The sequence below is a fragment of the Petromyzon marinus genome, chromosome 23 (assembly GCF_048934315.1).
Source record: "Petromyzon marinus isolate PM22_M1 ecotype Great Lakes invasive population chromosome 23, UKy_Petmar_22M1.pri1.0, whole genome shotgun sequence".
Classification (NCBI taxonomy): Eukaryota; Metazoa; Chordata; class Hyperoartia; order Petromyzontiformes; family Petromyzontidae; genus Petromyzon; species Petromyzon marinus.
Window position 1 is genome coordinate 8,196,749 of NC_133689.1, and position 21,834 is coordinate 8,218,582.

The following is a 21,834-nucleotide window of genomic DNA, read 5'->3' on the forward strand; positions in this document are numbered from 1 at the left end:
TTTTGCCCAGTAAGCTAATTGTGCATGGTCTATCGTTTCTATAGATGTTCGCATTTACAATTTCTTCACAGATCCGCCTCTACCGTATTTCAGTCCCCAGCGAGTCGGATACTTGAAGTTGTATTGTGCTAGTAGAATACGCAGCGTTTTTATAGGCGACGATGTTTTATTTGTGTTTGGAGACCACATTCCGTACAATATCTTGAGACAGTTGTGTATATATCCAGACAGACAGACATCATATACAAGAGGATGTCATTATGTGCCAGTAGTTGTCTGCCCGAATCCAACTTTTCTTTCAAAAAATAACAAGGAAATAACAAATCATCATTGTTGCCTCAAGTCACCCCACGGAGAGCGATAGACACAAATCTAAACACATTCATTAATGATACTGTTGTGGCCTTAGAAGTAACAGTATATAAACGACGTTTTGGGAACGGTCCTTCTGCATAGCACAAGGAAGAGTCATTGCCTGAAACATCACCTATTTTTTAGGTCACAGTGTTATTGACGAACGTGTCGATTTTGTTTACAAGAACAAAATTGTCGTTCGTGCTTGTGTACCACTGCCAACGCAGCATGGCCAAATTATTTGGCCATGCGTAAATCTGTTCGCTGTAAAGAACATTCGACCGGGCGCGGACAACTTTAAGTGCTCCTATAAAAGAAACCCATGTTCTTGTTGAATGATCTTTGAGAATGGTGGCAACACCCCCCCCCACATTCCTGGGAGTGGGGACAAAGAGATCCACATCTTTCATGTGCGCGGTGTTGAAAGTCTCATCACGAGTAAATTATATAATTTATACAATTTACTCGTGATGAGACTTTTTAACACCGCTTGCCCAAGACCGAGTCAAGCGTTCGGACATTTGTTTATCCCAGTACTGTCTTCTACCCCCCGGAGTGCCGAAAATGTGAAAACTCTTTCGCCGCGTCCGCTCGAGTAAAATGATGAAGGGCGCGCTTGCATACGTCTGTAACGTGTCTGCGGCGAGCGGACCGATGGCTGATGATGTCAGTCTCAACCACCTTCTAGGTCGGTCGTTACACGGTGTTTCGACAAAGCCCCCGCACGCAGACATTGCACCAACCGGGTACCGACATCTCTCAGGGCACCTGCTAACCAACATTGGATCTGGTTTCCTCTGCTGCTGCTGCTGCTCCTCTCGATATCACTGTCGAAACGAATTGTGTGACGTTGCCGTCATTTCGGATCAATAGCGCGAGAAGACCGATATTATCATTAACGCGCACTGTCACCAACGGGGTTTAATGGACGCATTAGCTGCTCCGTCACCGAGGGAGCGCTGACAGAGCCGAGCCTGTAACAATATCCCGTGGCGTTTGCCACTGTGTGGGCCTTGCCCGTGGTTGAATTTCTCCAGCCAACGCCCCTGTTCGCACTCTTTCTTGAGCACGTTGATCTCAACAGCGGTGCCGTTGAGCCCTCTAGTGGTGAAAACAAAAACTCGTTTCAGTCAAACTATTTGGCAATTGCTGCCTGCTGCTGCTGCTGGTGCAATGGTGCTGCCTCTTCTTCAGCTGCAATTTCACATTCGGGTGGTCAAGCCCAGACATTCGCGTCAGGAGCAGTGCATCGCTGTTGATGTCTCCTTCGTGTCTGCGGTCGTTGCATGTTGACGTCGATGTTACGTGTTTTGTGTTCGCGAGATACTCGCCCTTCGCACGGGAGAGTCCCTCGGTGTTCAGTTGTGGAGGAGCCTTGTCCCAGGGTCTCAGCGACGCATTGTTGAAATAATAAGAATAGTTTTTACGCGTTCAAAGACAATGCGATGTACTGTCAGAGCGTGTTTGTTTCCATGTTCACGTGTGGTTAATGCGAACTTGATTCGTTGCAAAAAAAGTTTATATTTGGTGTTTAGACATCTTAATACCTGATTTAAAGCTTCCGTGACTGCAGGGATTCATATTCTTGGTTCTTTCGGTAAAGTCACGTAGAAATAAAAAGGAATAAATTAAATAATAGCATACGACGTTTCGATTGCAACACAAGCAATCGTCATCAGGTACGAATGAATGAAAAAAAAAACCTAGTAAACTTAGAAATATAATGCAATACAACACAGAGAGTCGGCTAACATAACAGTCAACACCCTACCTGGTTGATTATCTTAATACCTGTTTTATTGCCAGGAAAGATGAAACCTACCCTTATTTTTTCATACTTTGATACTGGCAAAAAAAGGTCCAATTCTGACGCCTTGTTGTTTGGCCCTGAACGAGGCCATTTGGCGTCACGTGTGTCGCTGCTCTGGAGACCGGGACATCGATGATCGATGTCCTGGTTCGCCGTGTTGATGGCATTCGTCGCGATTTCTCGCTTAACAGAGCGGGCCGGGTGTAGGCTGCCATCTTCCGCTCAAGCACAATTAACAAAAAAATAAAACAAAAAATACTCAGCGACAAAATAGAGGCGGTTGATGCCCCATTGTGAAAGGACTCCGATTGCACTGAGAGCAATGCGTGCTCACCGATGTGAATTTTTACTTTCATTCAAATCGTTGAGCACTGCAATTTTACAGGGACCGCACCAACATCTCACTCACAATTACCGTCGTAAATTATCGGCAAGGTTAAAAAGCTCTCTTACCATGCTCAAGAGCAGCGTGTCGGAAGTGAATAGGTCACAAAGGACATGCTGCAGGCAGAAACAAACAAAACAACATGACAATGCCTGCGTTTGCCATCTCAGGGAATGAGGGATGCGACCAGACGTTTAACGCTTTAACACATTAACGTCACTTTAGGGGATCATCACCATCGGTACCACGAACAACCCGTGACCATTTCGTACAGCAGTGTGTGGCATAGGACGACAATGTTTCGGCGCGACTGAATTTTTAAGTGCGTTTTATGAAGCGTTACTGCTCTACAGAGCACACAATCCACACACGTAGTAATGCGACCTCTCCTGCGATTTGAGGTTGCCACCCCAAATGTCCACTAGGGGGCGCGGCAAATCTGTATCAACGATTGGACTTAACATAGCTTATTGCGTCGTCTCCTTGAGAGTGCCCGGTAGTCTTTTGCACAGAACCCATCGTTTTTGGCAGCTTGTGGAAGTCATGAGGACCCCCACCTCCACGTAAGTGTGATATTTACCACCTGTGTGGGGTTTGACCGAGATCATCCGCGAATTGGCATTCTTTTTTTCGGGTGGCGGGAATTGATTTATTCTGAATTCTGGTCACCGTTATTGTTTTTAACTTCAATACAAGAGGCTGCACAGTTTTGATAGACCTCGTGCTGACTGCTAATTTTTATTTAACCAGGCAAGGCCCACTGAGCGAAATGGCTATTTTTCAGAAGCAACCTGGCCACAAATGATAGCCCAATGAACTGGCTTATCACGTGGAAATTTCATTCTAAGTGTGGAGGGAAAAAAACCGGAGGACCCAGAGAAAAATCCACGCGACCACGGAGAGAGACACGCAAAATTCAAGTACCCAGGCGTCAGGGTCGAGATCGATTCCACGACCTCCTGCACACCAGGCGAGGCAGATAACATCTCGCCACCCCCGGGAGGTGCCCTTGTGCGTCTGAGTTTGGTCGACCGCGAGAGAGACGTGGCGGCGACCCTAACGCGTTGGCCGCGCGCGCGTGTGTGTGTGTGTGCTCGCCTGCGTGCAGGTGTCCGACATACAGGTGGGGGAGCAGCACCGGGACCTGGGCGCGAAGGAGCGCCTCTTGCTGTGGGTGCGTCGCGTTGTGCAGGAGTACCCGGACTTGCGCTGCGACAACTTCACGACTTCGTGGCGCGACGGCAGACTCTTCAACGCCATCATCCACCGCCACCGGTGACGGAGCGCGCGCTGCCCCCTTCCCCCATACCCGATGTACTTTTTTTTTTTTTCCATTGGACGGTTTTTCAATACCTGCACCAGGTTGTTTTTCCACCGCGGAAGCTGCAGCGAATGAGTCAAGGCGTGTGTAGTTGACGCGGTGGTGCCGTGTCCTCGGGGTCGCCCTGACTCTTGTCACACGGAATTCGCGCATCGCGTTAGCTCTGCCCCTGGTGGTCCTGCTCGGCCTCGGGCGAGATTCGCCTTTCCTGCGAGGCCAGCGTGTCACGGTTTGGTTCAAGCTTGGCGCAGCAATTAAGCCAGTTGAAAAGCACTCGTGGAAAAAAATGGTGCGGTAAGTGTGTCCCGTGTGGTACGTTTGGTGAACGGTGCGTGCTGTTGTTTTCCTGCAGACCCGACCTCCTGGACATGAAGAAGGTCTACCAGCAGAACAATCAGCAGAACCTGGAGCAGGCCTTCAGCCTGGCCGAGCAGAACCTGCGAGTCCCACGCCTGCTTGACACCGAAGGTGAGCACGATGCAAACGACAAAACTATTTTTTATTTTGACCAGGTGAGGCCCACTGAGCTATATAGCTCTTTTTCAGAAGTGACCTGGCCACAAATGATAGCTCAATGAAGCGGCTCATCACGTGGACATTTATAGCAGCCAAATACTCGAAACACGCGTTTCTAAATGTGAAGGGAAGAACCGGGGGGCCCGGAGTAAAATCCACTCGATCACGGGGAAAACATACAAACTTATAATACGCAGGCGTCAGGGTCTTGATCGAACCCACAACCTCCTGTATACCAGGCGAGGTAGTTAATATGTCGCCATCCTTGGCACAATCCAGACATTGCACGGGGGGGGGGCAGTGGCACCAACCCGCCAGCAGCTCGTTCACCATTTGTCGCGGAGGTTCGCAGTTCGACTCTGGCAGGCCGCCCACGTTAACAATGCGGGCGAATGGACCATTAATACACGCCATCTGCTGCAAGAGCGGACGCTGCAAATCCCGTGACTTCATTTTAAATGAGTAGGCCATTTGTGTGCCAGCGTCAACATTTGCCAAATTCTGAAGTAATACCCGTAGATTAATCAGTTGGGATGACAACATTCCATTGGTTGCTCCGGACTAGCCGACTAAGACTCACATTCATGCCAGTGCCTAGTCACCTTCTGCCACACGGGGGCATCTGCCACTAGGGGTGCCCTTGGACCGTTTAAGTTGAGATGCCATGTAAGACACTTTGAGTTGCTAAAGCTTTTATTCAAGTCGCACTAAAAATCCAAAATATGATTAATGTTATTCTTATAAGAACATGTTACTGGCTGTACCCTTTGCAGAATTAACTTTTGAGGCTCATGTGGAATTTATTGATGTCAATGTTGCTTTATTATTATTGCTATCATTGGCATATTGCCGTTCCTAGGATTCAGGTTACAATTGGGAAAATAACCGTGATTATTGGAAATACTGGAATAGTTTAACCCAAAAATATTGTTGGGCCACTTTATTTGAGTGCTTTTGAGCTCAAATAAAGTCTGCCTGAAAGGACAACCGCTTGTATGGATGTAATATGCAGGCAATTGCATGATTGATTTTTTTGTAATACCAAAATGGGCTTTTCTAAACCAGGCCCGTGCACTGTAACAGACAACAGACTGAGATTATTTGTGCTTTCCACGACAGACCATTTTTTTTTGTTTAAATAAGGTCCCTCTTAAAAAAGAGTCATTGATATAGAAAATATATAAATGATAATGGGACGTATAAATAAATAACCTCGAAAAAGATATGTAGTGTACGTTTAGACGAATTTATGAATGCTAAAGAATATAAATGTATTCCTTAATTGTGGGTTTTTTTTATTTTATTAAATCTGCTTTGAACAATTAAATTAACTCTGCAAAATTAATGTAAAATCATCGTCATCATCAGCCGTGATCAATGAGGCCTCTTAAAGCTGCTTCCATCTCCCAAGGTCCAGCGATGTAACGATCCAGAATCAGAATATGTATTAATTTTGGAAGAATCCGATGAGCTATAAAGCTATTTCACAGATGTTCAGTGGGCGGCAGGTCAGAACGTTACAACAACAACAAAATACTTAAATACGTTAAGTGTTTGAAAGGTAAGAATCACGAAATATATATAACTAAAACTAAACTATTTTTATTTGACCAGGTAAAGCCCACTGAACTATTGGTTTCTTTTTAAAAAGCGACCTGGCCACAAATGATAGCTCAGCAAGCTGATTTTCGTGCAGGACGTCCTCTCGGACGCATTCCATCCCCTCTGGCTGCCAATCCATCACTATTCTTGACTGTCGGCCAATCATCTCTTCGAGCGACGTGTCCTGCAAGTTAAAACAATGTTTTAAGTATGCTGGAAAACTTTACGTAACATTTGAAACTGGATTATGTAACATTTGAAAATGCTGTGTTTGTTTTCCTACAAGTTTAAAGTTTAGTAATTTTACGCGTCCCACCCCCCCCCCCCATTCCCCACAGATGTCGATGTCAAATCTCCTGAAGAGAAGTCGTTGGTGACATACGTGGCCGCTCTTTACGAGGCCTTCCCGAAGATCCCAGCGGATGGCATCACGATCTACGTGAGTTGAAGCGAAAGGTCAAGCGCGGCGATGGTTTCTTTGCAATTTTGGGGAAAATTGTGGGAGATTTCGTCCCACTTAAAAACAACGGGCTTGCTAATAATTTTATATATCTAAAATACTGGGGGCAACCAGAGGTGAAGACATTTTCCGTACAGGCCTTGCATGTTTCTTTTGTGTGGATGGTAAGTAGCAATGTGGAAATCTTACGTGTAATGACCAGCTAGGAGACTGTGACTCCCTAGTCTCGTTAAAAAAAAAGTTTGCACGCTCTGCCTTGCTCATCTATTAGAACCGTTGTGAGCTTGTTCAAAATTGTGGACTCAACAGAAACGTTGTCCTGCGAAATGAGGTGAGGCTTATCAGCATAGGGTTGGAGCAAGAGACTAGGGCTGAACGATTCATCGATTTCAAATCGAAATCGCCATTTGAAACAATGCGATGGGCAAATCACAAAGGCTGCGATTTTTTTTTGCAATTTGAAAAGTCCCGTTACTTTTTTACTGGAATTGTTTTATTTTTTTATTATTATAACTTTTATTTATTTAACTTAACAATTGTTCCATGTTTGATTGTTTTATTTCAATTAAAACATTTTAATAAATACATGTTGGAAGCAATTCATGTATTTTAAGATCTCATTCTTGCATTAGAATATATAGAGCAGTTACTATTTCGATGGTATCACGTGGTAATGCTCCATCACATGTTTGACATCTATTTCACAGTGAATATTGAACTGAAGCTTGACTTAAAACAATTTAATCGCAAATAAAATCGCAATCGCAATATCTGTCAGAAAAATCGCAATTAGATATTTTCCCCAAATCGTTCAGCCCTACAAGAGACCCTTTCAAGCTGCCATATGTAACTGCAGGAAGGTGCTCACTGGGATGACTTGAAATTTTTTAAAATGTAGCCATAAACAATGCTGCTTTGTGCAATTTTTTTATGATAAGTTTTTTTTAATCAAAGCTTTCCCCCCCCCCCATATCAAGATTGTGTTGTATAAATTGGCTGGGTGGCTCAGAGGTTAGAGCGCCTCGCCAGCGCCACAGAAATGCTGGACTCGAATCTGGGTTTCAGCCACCGGTGGTTAAACCAGATGCACAAATGTTGTGAGTGATGATGCCCTCGTCTTGATGAAACCAGTGGCCAGGAAACCATCTTGCTCAATTTGTTTTTTGCACTTGCTTTGACTTAAATGCATTCTGATAATGAAGCATACTGGTTAGACTATCTTGGGACAGTTTAACACGTAGACTTTCGCGACCAATATTATTCATAATAAAGGTTTTTGGGTTAGATCGCGTTATTTATAAATGTGTCGTAACCCTCCACCACCCGACACGGCCAATCAGCAAAAAAGTGTCACGTTGACAAATAATTCACTAAATTAGTGAACTATTTGTCTTTTGTCAACGTAGCACTTTTTTGCTGATTGGCCGTGTCAGGTGGTGGAGGGTTATGACACATTTATAAATAACGCGATCTAACCCAAAAAACCTTTATTATGAATATCTTGGGACAGTCTCATAACAACGTGTATAGGAGAGTGTGATTCCCGACCATGTAAAAAAATATCAAGGATTTTCCAAAGTCCTGTAAAAAGAGCTTATGTTCTCTGGCGTGCGGAGTGCTCCACTCAACTAAAGACCCCAATGGATCCCTCAACATGACGCTATTATCACAATTGGTATATATTTGGAGAAAAATGTGGACTATATTTAAAATATATATATTTTGAAATCGTTGTGTTGCATCACGTTTGAGGACCATTCTCTAAAACAGGGTGGTGCACTGCTAGCTGCAATTCTCCAAATGGAAATGTATTCATCTCACATCTTGAGGCCACCTGGTGTACGCAGAAGGCCGTGGGTTTGATCCCGGACCCTGATGATGCCTGTTGTATATTTGGAGTTTGCGTCGGTTTCTCTCTCCTCGTGGTGGCTATGTGGATTTAGCTGCGGGTCCTCCGGTTTTTCCCTCCTCATTCAGAAACATGCATTTCGAATTATTTGTATGCTACTATAAATTCCCACGCGGTGAAGATGATAAGCCGCTTCAGTGAGCTGTCACGTGTGGCCAGGTCGCCTCTGAAAAATAACTCATAGCTCCAGTGGGCTTTACCTCGTAAATAAAATAGTTCATGTTAAGTTTTATCTTATCTTTTCATATATAGATTTTATAATGCGCCTTAGTCCAAGGTGCTTTACAATAATGATACAATTGAACATTATTTGATGGTGGTTAATATAAAGAGTGGGGTCAATAAAAGTGTTGGTGTAGTTATGGTCACAGTAAGGAGGACAAGTGGGAGTGGTTAGATAGAGGTAGAGGTTTAGTTTGTTGTCCTTCCCCCACACCTCCGATTAAACCGCAGTTGGCTACTTATGGTGCGAAATAAGTTCAACATTCATACATACACATAGAGCAGGGGTCCCCAACCCCCGGGCCACGGACCGGTACCGGTCCGTGGCCTGTTAGGAACCGGACCGCACAGCAGGAGGTGAGAGCGGTGAGTCAACGAGTGGAACCCGCCCATTATTTTATTATTTACCACTTCCGTCCGCGCCTCTTTCTCACTCCGCGCACTTGTCTCAGTCACGGTGTTTGGTAAGCCCACAAGCTCTAACTCCTAGTAGCCACAATGAGTAAGCCCACAAGCTGACCCCTTGTAGCCACAATGAGTAACAAACAAACGTCGCTGGAGAGCTTCTTTGAAAAGGGGGAAAGACCCAATGATGAACCCCCCCCCCCTCCCCCGGTCCGTGAAAAAAATTGTCTTCCACAAAACCGGTCCCTGCTGCCAAAAGGGTTGGGGACCGCTGACGTCATAGAGGGGTTGTGATAGGGGCTGGGAGGGTCGTAGCTGGGCTGGGGCAGCGAGTATCAGTAGGATAGGCAAGGGATAAGAGATGGGTTTTAAGTTAGGAACGGAAGCAGGTTAGTGAAACACAAATACTTTATTTTTGACAAATATTCATGACTGCCTCACACTGTTGACAAACACAGGTGACGACGCGTGGCCTCTGCCTCAATGACGGAACTGTACGCCCTGTGGCCCTGCAGGAGGTCGACAAGAAATGGAAGGAGTACGAAACCAAGATCAGCTTCCTGCTCTCCTGGATCAAGGAGAAGATGCAGAAAGTGGAGAGCCAGGGCAGCACCATGAGCCGAGAGGAGCTCAAGGTGACGAGGTCGCACTGATGACGCGCAAAGTGCTTGCCACAATTGAACCGCAATACCTTTGCCGATCTCGTCGAGGGGCATATAAACTACCACGCAAACTCCGGCCATCCTCCCAGCAGCTTTTGGCTACAGCCATCGAAGAAAGACGGTGGTCACTGCAACGCGCGCTTTTCAGATGCGCTTCTGCGGCCGTCTGGAACGCTCTTCCATCCGATGTTAGGAAGCCACTGGGGCTATGCGCTTTTAAATCTACGTTGAAAACTAATTTATTTCTAGCTGCATTTCATGTTTCGTTTGTTGTCCTTCCCCCGCACCTCCAATTAGCGGGGTTGGCTAACATACGGTGCAAAATGAGTTCAGTGTTCATGCATAGAGCCTGAACCAACACCAGAGCAGCTGAGGACTAAACCACTCTCCCATGTCCCTTTGATATCGCAAAATGTGTTTCCCATTACTGCGTGTATACACGGTGTATTGGGACCTGACAAAGGATAGTAGGGATGTATAACGGTGCATCTATTTATATAATAAAATAGATTTTTACGCCCCTCAATAAATGAACCTTATGGCGGGACCCCGGGGGTCCCGAATAAACGGAAGTCAAAATCGTAATTTATTTGCTTTTGGCGACCCCGTCCCACCGCGCACTTGAACGCCGCGACCCACCTGGCGAGGATCATTCCGTTGTCGTGTCGTCCAAGCGCAGCAGCAAGGACGAATGTGCAGAAGAAACAAAACTTTGATTAGCGCACCGTGTAGAGCTCGTCGAGAGGAACAGATCGCCGTATCGTTCGCCTTCAACAGACATAAAATGACGTCGCAACGCAGTTTATGCGAGAGCCGGGGGCTTATGGGACCCCGGGGTCCGGCCATAAGGTTCAAATGCCTAATATCATTTGTGTGAGAATCGATTGTTTCCATCCGTGCATGTTGTACCTACGTAGTTCACATGACCCCTGAAGACACGAGAGGTGAGCAAAAAATTATTGTGATTTTAATCGAGCAGCTCCCCATGGATTGACGAACAATGACGCGTCTAACGGATAAGAAGAAAAATGTGCAGCGGATTGCGGTGCTTTTTTTTACGAATTGTGACCCGCACGCTGTTAAACAACCCGCTGAAAGCAATGGTTCAAAGTGAAAGAGTTGGCCAAATATCTCAATATCGGAATCATAATATTTTCTTCATCCTCGAGAAATCCGATGAGCTATGAAGCTCTTTTTTCAAAGATGTCCAGTAGGACATATAGGACCACAGAGCTTGGGAAATTGTTGGCGCCGGTTATGGCTGCCTTCCCGCGCCTGCACGTGAAGCTGCGCACGCTACAAACCCTACGGCGTTTTGAGATGCAATTTGCTTGAGCTACTCTGCCTACAGATATCAAAACATTAAGAAGCAAACCTATTGCAGAAATGAGGTTCACGATTGTTGCTGTTGCCTGCTGTGTTTCCCAGGATTTCCAGATTCTGTTGCTGCAGCTGAAGGAGAAAGACATTCCCGGCAGAGATGGGGAAAGAGCCAGCATCGAGAAACTTTACAAGGCATTGCAGGTGCAGTAGCAGCTTATACATGCATGGTGCACCAACATATCAGTAAATGTTTTACTCTGAGTACTCTCACGGGTATTAACGTTCATTAGTGGTGTTTGCTAAACCTCCAAATATAAGACCACAGAGCTTGGGCTGACTTCCTTCCGACTTGTCTGTGAATCCCCGTGCCTCTGTGACAAAACTGTGTGTGTTACACATTCTACAGCGTTAAAGCTAAATACAAATAAAACGTTCGATTTAAAGCTTTCGTGACTGCAATGATTCATCTTCTTTGGTTCTTTCGGTAAAGTCACGTAGAATGAGATTAAAATAATAAATTTACAAAATAAAATAACACAATAATATTCTCACGACGTTTCGGCCACAACACAAGCGGCCTTCATCAGGTGAAGGGACGAGACTGTCTGGTAGGACAGCGCTGGAGTGAAAGAGCCACGTTCAGATCACGACCTTTAAGCCTCAACTTTAGCAACACGGATAGCTACGGGCCCCGTTCAGACGGACGAGTTCATCCATGGTCGGAACAGAGGAGGGGGAGAGAGACAGCTGCGAGGCGCTATTATACTCCATGTTGTAAACCATACCATTAACCGTGGTGTGAGAGGTATTAAGAGTCAATGCTGGCGAAAGAGCTGCGGTCTGAAGGTCATCGTAAAATACAATTAATTAAGAACAGAAATGGTTTAAAACATCTTTCCAATGGTTACTAAGCCAGAATCCATCTTCTCGGTTAAAATTGTCTCTGTGCTTGTATATGTGAATGGCCTCATGAACGAATCTCTCATGGTAGCCGGTTGGTTTGCAAAGAACCTCCATCTTGGAGAAGTCAATGTCATGTGAGCCCACTGAATTATAACAGTGATCTGCCACGGCAGAGGAGTTCGTTCTACCGTGTTTCAAGTCTGCTTTATGTTCGCGGATACGGTCCGAGATATGTCGTTTGGTTTCTCCAATGTAGCTACTACCACAGAGGCACTTTAGTTTGTAAACGCCGCGGCCTTCACCTGATGAAGGCCGCTTGTGTTGTGGCCGAAACGTCGTGAGAATATTATTGTGTTATTTTATTTTATCAATTTATTATTTTAATCTCATTCTACGTGACTTTACCGAAAGAACCAAAGAAAATAAAACGTTATTATTAAAATGAGAGGTTACATAGGTGTAGATGAAAGTAAAATAAGTACGTGATTTTTATAGATGGCAGTTCTTGTGCAAAATTTATATTTCCTTACTCAATTAAATAGTTGCAATAAAAAATCAGCTGGAGTTGATTTCTGATTTTTTTTTGTATTACAGCCTTTGTTCAATACAAACCAGGACTGCTGTTTATCCAACAGTGTCTCATTTCAACTTATTTTTGATGTCGTCCAATTTGCATTGGTCATGTGTGTTACCTTGCTGATCTCGTTAAGAAGCGTAAATCATCGCGCAAACTCCGGTCGTCCTCACAGCGGCTTTTGGCTGGCCATCGGACAAAGACGGTCACTGCATCGCTTGCTATCAGACACGCTTCTGCGGCCATCTGGAACGCTCTGCCTTCCGATATTAATAAGCCACCGGGAGCTATGCACTTTTAAAATCATCTAGATTGAAAACCCATTTCTTTAGAACTGATATTTTGCGTTTAGTTTGTGTTCCCCCCTCGCCCCGCACCTCCGATGAGCACGGTTGCGTGCATACGGTGCGAAAGAAGCTCAACATACGTACGTACATACACACTTACACGTTGACCCTCCGATCTGTGTTTCAGGTTTGGATCGATTTTGGTCGCATAAAGGTGACCCCTGGTCAGTCCCCGGCAGATGTGGAAAAGGAACTGGGGAAGTTGGTCAAGGCCATCCAAGCGGGAGAGACGAAGGCTCAGCAGGAAACCTCCAGGTTGACACACACTCATTTAACCCGAGCCCTTTTGGACTCAAGAGGGCTTCCCCACACCCTGCACCACTGTGTTTTTTTTCTCGCCACGGTGGCAAGATGTTAACTACCTCACCTGGTATACAGGAGGTCGTGAGTTCGATCCCGATCCTAACGCCTGTATATTTGGAGTTTGCATGTTCTCCCCGTGGTCGTGTGAATTTTTTATCCGGGTACTCCGATTTTTCCCTCCACATTTAGAAACATGCGTTTAGAGTACTGTATTTGGCTGCTATAAATTTCCACGGGATAAGCCATCGTTGAGTTATCATTTGTGGCCCGGTCACTGCTAAAAAAGAGCTACATATTCTACATTTAAAGCTTTCGTGACTGCAAGGATCCATACTCTTTGGTTCTATTGGGTAAAGTCACGTAGGTAAAAAATAAAATAACAAAAATCACGACGTTTCGGCCACAACACAAGCGGCCTTCATCAGGTGAAGGGACGAGACTTTCTGGAGGACAGCGCTGGAGTGAAAAAAGCCACGCTCAGATCACGACCTTTAAGCTGTGTGAGAAGAAACAAAGCGCCTTGACAAAGGAATTAGCATATAATTTTGCATTGAAATGGCTGAGTGATTAGCTTGTGACTGGTCACAGAAATGGCTATGTTAAAGTTAAAGCATACACATCCGCAAAGGCACCCCTTGACAAAGGAATTAGCATAGAATTTAGCATTGAAATAGCTAAGTTAAAGTATACACATCCGCAGAGGCACCCCTTGACAAATGAATTAGCATAGAATTTAGCATTGAAATAGCTGAGTGATTAGCTTGTAACTGGTCACAGAAATAGCTATGTTAAAGTCAGAGCATATACATTCACCGAGGCACCTAGTACAAATCGCTAAATTCTCCTGTTTGATTTGTACTAGGTGCCTCGGTGAATGTATATGCTCTGACTTTAACATAGCTATTTCTGTGACCAGTTACAAGCTAACCACTCAGCCATTTCTATGCTAAATTCTATGCTAATTCCTTTGTCAAGGGGTGCCTCTGCAGATGTGTATACTTTAACTTAGCTATTTCAATGCTAAATTCTATGCTAATTCCTTTGTCAAGGGGTGCCTTTGCGGATGTGTATGCTTTAACTTTAACATAGCCATTTCTGTGACCAGTCACACGCTAATCACTCAGCCATTTCAATGCTAAATTATATGCTAATTCCTTTGTCAAGGCACTTTGTTTCTTCTCACACAGCTTAAAGGTCGTGATCTGAGCGTGGCTTTTTTCACTCCAGCGCTGTCCTCCAGATAGTCTCGTCCCTTCACCTGATGAAGGTCGCTTGTGTTGTGGCCGAAACGTCGTGATTTTTGTTATTTTATTTTTTACCTACGTGATTTTATCCAATAGAACCAAAGAGTAAAGAGCTACATAGCTCAGTAGGCCTTACCCTGGCAAAATAACAATAAATAGTTTAAGCTTTTTTATGGCCATACTTATTGCGCGCAGATGTACAGTACAGTAGAGTATGTTTGCTGCAATAACCCTCTGCTGCCCACCAAGAATATCCGCATCCTTTAGCAACCTGCTGTGCATGATGGCCACCCATCCAAGCACTGTCCATGCTCAAACCTGCTTAGCTTTCGAGATAATGCGTACTGATCTAGTATGAGTAAAGCACATTTTGATAAAAAGGTACATTCATGACAATCTACTTTTAATAATAATATTTTTTTATTCATTTGGAGTTTTGTTATTAACTTGCAGGTTAGTAATTTTATTCAAGTAATGATGGATACATGACGTCAACATGATGCAGCCATCTGGAACGTTCTTCCGTCCTATATTAGGAAGCTACTGAAGCTGTACACTTAAAAATAAATTGAAAACGAATTTCTTTAGAACTGCTTTTTGTGTTTAGTTTGTTGTCCTTCCCATGCACCTACGATTAGCGCGGTTGGCTACGTATGTTGCGGAAGAACTTCAACATACATACATATAAATATGGGTTTCTGCGGGTCTTTGTGGTTCTATATGATCTCTGGGTTTCTGTGGGTCTTTATGGGTCTTTTCCGATCTTAGGAAGCCACTGGCGTCATACACTATTAAATCGAAATTGAAAACTAATTTCTTCAGAACTGCTTATTGTGTTTAGTTTGTTGTCCTTCCCCCACACCTCCGGTTAGCACGGACAATCAGCTGACTGAGATTTACCGTTGCACTGGACAGGCTCGCCAAATTCGCCGCTGCATCTAAGCCTGCTGCTGGCCCCGTGGACGAGATAAAAGTCATCGAGGCACAGTCAGTGCAGGCACCGCTGATGCAGTTCCAAGAGCAAGTAAAGATCCCGGCCGACATTGCGACCAAAGCCAAGGCGGCACAAGCGGAGGCCAAGGCGAAGGCTCAGCGAGAGGCCAAGGAGAGGGAAAGAGTTGACCAAGAAGCCAGGGCGTTGGCAGAAGCCATAGGAAGAGAACAACTAGAAGCCAAGGCAAAGGAGGCGGAGGCTCGAGCCAAAGCCCAGGAGGAGGCAAAAGCAAAGGCAAAGGCTGAGCAGGAGGCAAAGGAAAAGGCCAAGGCCGAGGCTGCAGCAAAGGAGGCGCAAGCCAAGGAGGCGGCCGCTAAAGCCAAAGCTGAAGAAGAGGCAAGGGCCAAGGCAAAGGCTGAGCAGGAGGCGAAAGAAAGAGCCAAAGCTGAGGCGCAAGCCAAGGAGGCGGCCGCTAAAGCCAAAGCTGAAGAAGAGGCACGGGCCAAGGCAAAGGCTGAGCAGGAGGCGAAAGAAAGAGCCAAAGCTGAGGCGCAAGCCAAGGAGGCGGCCGCTAAAGCCAAAGCTGAGGAGGAGGCAAGGGCCAAGGCAAAGGCTGAGCAGGAGGCGAAAGAAAGAGCCAAAGCTGAGGCGCAAGCCAAGGAGGCGGCCGCTAAAGCCAAAGCTGAGGAGGAGGCAAGGGCCAAGGCAAAGGCTGAGCAGGAGGCAAAGGAAAAGGCTAAGGCCGAGGCTGCAGCAAAGGAGGAGCAAGCCAAGGAGGCGGAGGCTAAAGCCAAGGCCCAAGAGGAGGCCAGAGCAAAGGCGAAGGCAGAAGCTCTGGCTAAGGCGCAGGAAGAGGAAAAGGCCAGGTTGATAGCTCAGCAGCAGACCAAGGTAAGGATCCAAGCCGATGCTGCAGCGAAGGCATTAGCGGACTCCATTGCCAAGCAGCAAGAGGAGGCCAAGGCCAAGGAGGCCGAGGCCAAGGAAAGGGAAGCGGTGAAAGCGAAGGAAGCAGAAGATGCCAGGCTGCGGGTGGAAGCGGAGGCGCGGGCGCTGGCAGAGTCCCTGAGCAAGGCCCAGGCTGAGGGGAAGGCCAAGGAGGCTGAGGCTAAAGCCCAGGCGGAGGCTGACCAAAAGCTTAACTTCATCAAGGACCTCATGGCCCTCATGGAGGAAAAACAGGTGCGTTTTGTGTAGATGCAACTGCCAGTTGTAGTTAATGTCTGCAGATGCGAGTGCGATCAAGCAAAGTTGTTCAGAGTTTGTCAAACAATCACATGATTAGGGTGTTAAAGTTAGTTAAATTTAATAGATGATCTAAATGTAAGCAGAATTAAAAAACTTTCGGCAATTGCCTTTACAAGTTACTGCACATTGTCCTTAAAAATACCATCAGTCATAAAGCAACTATAATCAGGTAGATGTTTTGTTTCTATCACAATGGTGGAAACGACTATATGTAATGTAGAACGCTCTTTATTTTTGACTTGCCTTGTAACAAGATGGAGATTGAGAGTGCCGACTGGGGGATAGACCTCTCCTCCGTGGGGGCCAACTTGCAGAGCCACAAGAATCTCCACCAGGTCCTGGAGGGCCTGAACACCAAAGTTGTGGAGGCCCAGGCTTATGAGGTACTGTATATGGGGCTCCATGGTTACGATATGCTAACTACCTTGCCTGGTATGCAGGAGGTCATGGGTTCGATCCCGACCCTGAGGCCCGCTGTATATTTTGAGTTTCTATGTTCTCCCCATGGTCACGTGGATTTCTCTCGGGGGTTCTCCGGTGTTTACACCCACATTTAGAAACGTGCATTGAGAGTATTTGGCTGCTATGAATATCCACTTGACAAGCCACTCGTTGAGCTATCATTTGTGGCCAGATCCCTTCTGAAAGAGCTATATAGCTCAGTGGAGCCTTACCTGGTAAACTAAAATAAAATTGTTACATATATTGTACGACATTGAAGCAATTTACGGATTATTGTCCTGCCAGTTAGTTGAAAACTCTTGACATTGAATATTCGTTTTGGTCCAGCTTTTGGTTTATTATTACCAATTCCAACATTGTACATTGCTTTATTTGCATGTCGTTTTACTCCTGATTTAGTGGTCTGTGGAAATTCGGGGTCAGTTTAGATCCATTGCGTTTGACCATTGCGGTATATGAACTGTATGTACATGGCATGTGACATGTTGTTCCTTCATATTTTCATGGCAAAATCGCCTTATGATGATTGCAATTGGAAATTATTGCCGCACATTTACGGGTTTGTGTGTGCAGTGCATCTAAACACATTGTGTATGTTTTTGCTGATGTATAATAATCTGGCATTTCATATGATTCTTTTCAGAGTAAAGTTCCAGCAAGCCGTAAGAAGAATTACACAGACAGTTTGGCAGCGCTAACGGCTACTTATAATAAATCACTTGTAAGTAACATTCCATTCCCTGGCTAGTGCCAGATGAATACACAAACATTTATTGATGGGTTGTCTGATATTTTAAACAATGCTTCTAACAATACCATCTGCTGTACAAACATCCAAGTGCTGAACACGTCTACTTATTTAATATGATCCACATTTAAAAACTAAAGTTCTCAGCATCTCACAAAAGCATTCCATTTTCTTACAGACATTTGTTTATACAAATGCTGTTTGAATTTTTACTTTGAATATATATTTTGAAATTTTACAACGGTTTCCTGAATTATCTATTCAGCTAAATCAGCTCAAGTCTCCTGGAAATCACGTGACTTGCGTAGCCACTCCCACTCTGAATTCTGCCCCCTGTGGAAATGTGCAGTGGGCACCTACGTCCATGGATCGTGATGATGATGATGATGACGATGCCAAATTCACTGAATACGTTCGTACTGTGGTAAATCTACGAGATAGTGCTGAGACGATGGACTCGCCGCTCCTGAGGGCCCCATAATAAACCGCGGCTGGGTGCCTGGATTCGAACCCAAGTCCTCTGCGTTAGAGGAGGTCTCGCTGCTCCAGCTCGGACAACAACGAGATTGGTGGCGCCACAGGCAGGGTTTTATTTTGGGGAGTGGGGTTCGCTTTGTCCCTCACATTAAGGAATCGCGAGCACATATAATGAATGTATTTTTTTGTTTATTTTAATTGTAAACTAGTGAAAATAAGTTAATAAAGGTGTCCAGTTTGGGAAGGGCGTTTCCCCCCCCCCCCCCCCGTGCCCCCCCCCTCCCCGAAACTCCGCCCATGCGTGGGGGGTGCACCCTGTGCCCAGCTGTGCTGCATACACGGGCACTCAGCGAGGGCGGTTCATTGACTAATCGCTCGTTTCATTAAGATGGCGATTTCATTTGGAGCTTGTAGGTTATTTTATATAAATCTTGGTTTTGTACACTTTACCCTCTGCCCCCCCCCCCCACCCTTTTTCAATTACTCCCTTGTCTTTTCTTCCCCATATTAAATAAACATTGCTGTGCTTCTACTCGACCAGTGCCTACGCAAGTGGGGCAGTAAGCCCATTTTTCCCCTTTCCCCCCAAGCTCTGTGTTTCGGGCTCTTGTCCTCGGAATTTCTGTGCCTCCTTCCCTTGTAATTGCCCGCATTCTGTCCAGGGCTCTTGCCGAAAAATGAAAAGAAACTCATCGCTCTAACAGGGGTGTATAACGAGCTTCATGATCCACCAGCTCTCATGGTCCACCCTGGCCCAGACACGCACATGGGGCGCGGTGAAGCAGCCACTCTCTCTCTCTCGTCTTGCAGGCCGCGTCAGGGGTTCGCTCCACACGACTGCAGGAGCTGCTCGCCTTCTTGGCTCCAGCTGAGGCCGAGCTGGCGTGGGCCAAGGGCCAGGAGACGGAGCAGCTGGAACGCGACTGGAGCGACAAGAACGCCGACATGGAGGCTCAGAGGAAGAGCCTTGACGTGAGCACCTCCGCGCTAGAGCTGAGCTATCCGATTTACCGAAGTCATCGATTCCGTCACCGATTGCACTGGTCCCGTTGCTCGACTAATCGGATAACATGAATATACAGGGGCGCAACGTCCTATTTCGACAGGGCTATGCAAGATACGACTGTGGCCCCCCTTACTTTCTCCCGACTCGCTTTTTCTGAAGTAGCTTACACGTGGTTTATTAATGTGAAGCCTCTAACTACATATTATTTTCGTTGTACCATTTATTGGGTATTGAGGAACACGGTCTCACAGTGGCAGTATATTAATTAAAACAAGATTCAAAGGTACAATACTCACAATAAAGTCATCATGCGTCTTACTTTCATGCCAGGTCTAGCATTTCCTCAAAGTGGGTGGATCGCGAAACGTTATGCTCCAATTGACACGATAGCCAGACGTGTTAGTCGGGCTTGGTCCACGGTAGACCACAGGTCATTTTGAATGAACTAGAAATTCGACGACCTGTGGCCGCCTTATTCTAGCTCCCGCGGAGAGGGCTGCTTGGCGCATCGCACCTTGCCCGTCGCCCCCACTGATGTCCTGATGTAGGGTGTGTAGGCATATGTGCCTACTAAATACATTTCTCGATTTAAAGCTTTCGTGACTACAAGGATTCATCTTCTTTGGTTCTTTTGGTAAAGTCACGTAGAATGAGAATAAAATAATAAATTGATAAAATAAAATAACACAATAATATTCTCACGACGTTTCGGCCACAACAGATGAAGGCCGCTTGTGTTGTGGCCGAAATGTCGTGATAATATTGTGTTATTTTATTTTATCAATTTATTATTTTATTCTCATTCTACGTGACTTTACCGAAAGAACCAAAGAAGATAAATACATTTCTCTTTTTGGCAGGGGGGGGAGTAATGTAGGGGAGGCCGCCATAGCGAGTGGGCCCAAGTAATGGACAAATTCAATTATCTTGACTTAAAGCTATCGTGACTGCAGGAATTAATATTCTTTGGGTCTTTTGGTAAAGTCACGTAGATAGGTTCAAAGAAAATATGACAAAAAGACTACGACGTTTCGATCACAACGCAAGCGATTGTCATCGGGAAGAATAAAGAGGGGGACAGCTGCTGAGGCAGACAGTTCTAAAGGTTTAAAATGGGCGTAGCCCAAGGGTCATAAGCGAAGTGGGCGGGGCTAGTGATGTTAATGTGATTACTCAGTGTAACAGAATAATCGTCCCAGCTCTTAAGCAATATTTCTGGGCACGCTGTGGAGGTGCACATTAGGGGCATGCGACAGTTCAAGGATTCGGCGATTTAAATCGGTTATTAAATCTCACGACGCACTCATCGAATTGTGCGTGGGTGGGAACCTCACTGTGCTGCAAGTAGAATCAGTGTTTTTATCTATATATTCATACCTCGGTTGCCTTGGCTAATCTTGCTTTGGGTGGAGTGTTGAAATTGTTAACTTGCACGGCGCTTTTGTGATCTGTCGATGAAAGGTGCCGTGTAAAAATAAATAAATAAATAGATTGCTTTCATTGATTTCCCATCCGAAAATTAACTTGGCACAACGATTGTGTCCCCTTTGCAGGCATCGCAGAAGAAGCTGAACGAAAAGCAACCCATTTTTGCGGACATCAAGAAGCTGGGAGAAAAGCTGTTGTCAGATAAGCACCCTGCCAAGTCTACTATTGAGGTAGCGTGCGAGTGCAATACGCTTTTTGCGTCTGTAAAACAAAAAAACTATTCCCTATTTTTTATTTTACCAGGTAAGGCCCACTGGGCGATATTGGTCTTTTTTAGAAGCGACCTTGGCCACAAATGATAGCTTGACGAAGTGGCTTATCACGTGGGAATTTCTAGCAGCCAAATCCTCTAAACGCACGTTTCGAAATGTGGTGGGGGAAAAAACCAGAGGACCCGATGAAAAATCCACAGGACCACAGAGAGAACATGCAAACTCCGAGTATACAATCACCCGGGTCGGGATCGAACCCACGACCTCATGTATAACGGGCGAGGTAGTTAACATTTCGCCACAGTGCCGAGACGTTAACTACATCCTCTTCATAGTCACATCTTATGCAGCAGGCGGGTAAACAGTGCACTCGTCTGTCGAATGAATCCGCTTCGTACGCTCACGATTCACGTGCGTCGAGTTGGGCAGTGGAAGAAACAAGGCAGACGAGACGAAGGTCACAGGCAGTGGCCACCGAGAGACACTGCAAGTGAGACGTGGTTCAAATGAGGCAGACATTATGCAAGACGCAGTCATTAATAGTACAAGCTAAGCAACGCACATCGAGCGTTGTGAAATATGAAAGGAGGGATTGATTCTTTGATTGCGACTCAATTGTTACCAGTTGGATGAAATGTAACGTAGCGGTAATCACAAAACAGCGTCTCGACATGCCTTTAAGACACCATGTAAATCTAAGGTGGCTCAGCGGTTGAGCGAGTGGCTCGCAATCAGGGGGTTGCGAGTTCAAATCCCAGTGAGGTTGATGCAACCCGTTCATCCATCCGGCGCCCAAAACATTTGGAATCTATGGAGAGACTTGCCCCTGCCATTGTAATGTGGAAATACCGCCCCTTGTCCCAGGGTCATGAATGAAGATACGCACTGATCGATACCCATTTGAGAGTGCAGACAACTT

At 45.6% G+C, this 21,834-nt stretch overlaps 1 protein-coding gene across 6 annotated transcripts in view; it reads left to right on the forward strand.

Annotated features, from left to right (window-relative positions):
• The window catches only part of LOC116945259 (uncharacterized), a 231,226-nt gene that overhangs the window by 171,726 nt on the left and 37,666 nt on the right, over positions 1 to 21,834 (forward strand). For all 6 annotated transcript variants that reach the window (XM_032959623.2, XM_032959620.2, XM_032959622.2 and 3 more), the window contains exons 6-16: positions 3,658 to 3,824; positions 4,223 to 4,338; positions 6,327 to 6,427; positions 9,500 to 9,619; positions 11,075 to 11,170; positions 12,921 to 13,048; positions 15,256 to 16,456; positions 16,777 to 16,905; positions 17,628 to 17,705; positions 19,020 to 19,181; positions 20,769 to 20,873. In XM_032959623.2, coding sequence (XP_032815514.1) covers positions 3,658 to 3,824; positions 4,223 to 4,338; positions 6,327 to 6,427; positions 9,500 to 9,619; positions 11,075 to 11,170; positions 12,921 to 13,048; positions 15,256 to 16,456; positions 16,777 to 16,905; positions 17,628 to 17,705; positions 19,020 to 19,181; positions 20,769 to 20,873 — 2,403 coding nt within the window. The remainder of the gene's footprint in view (positions 1 to 3,657; positions 3,825 to 4,222; positions 4,339 to 6,326; positions 6,428 to 9,499; positions 9,620 to 11,074; positions 11,171 to 12,920; positions 13,049 to 15,255; positions 16,457 to 16,776; positions 16,906 to 17,627; positions 17,706 to 19,019; positions 19,182 to 20,768; positions 20,874 to 21,834) is intronic.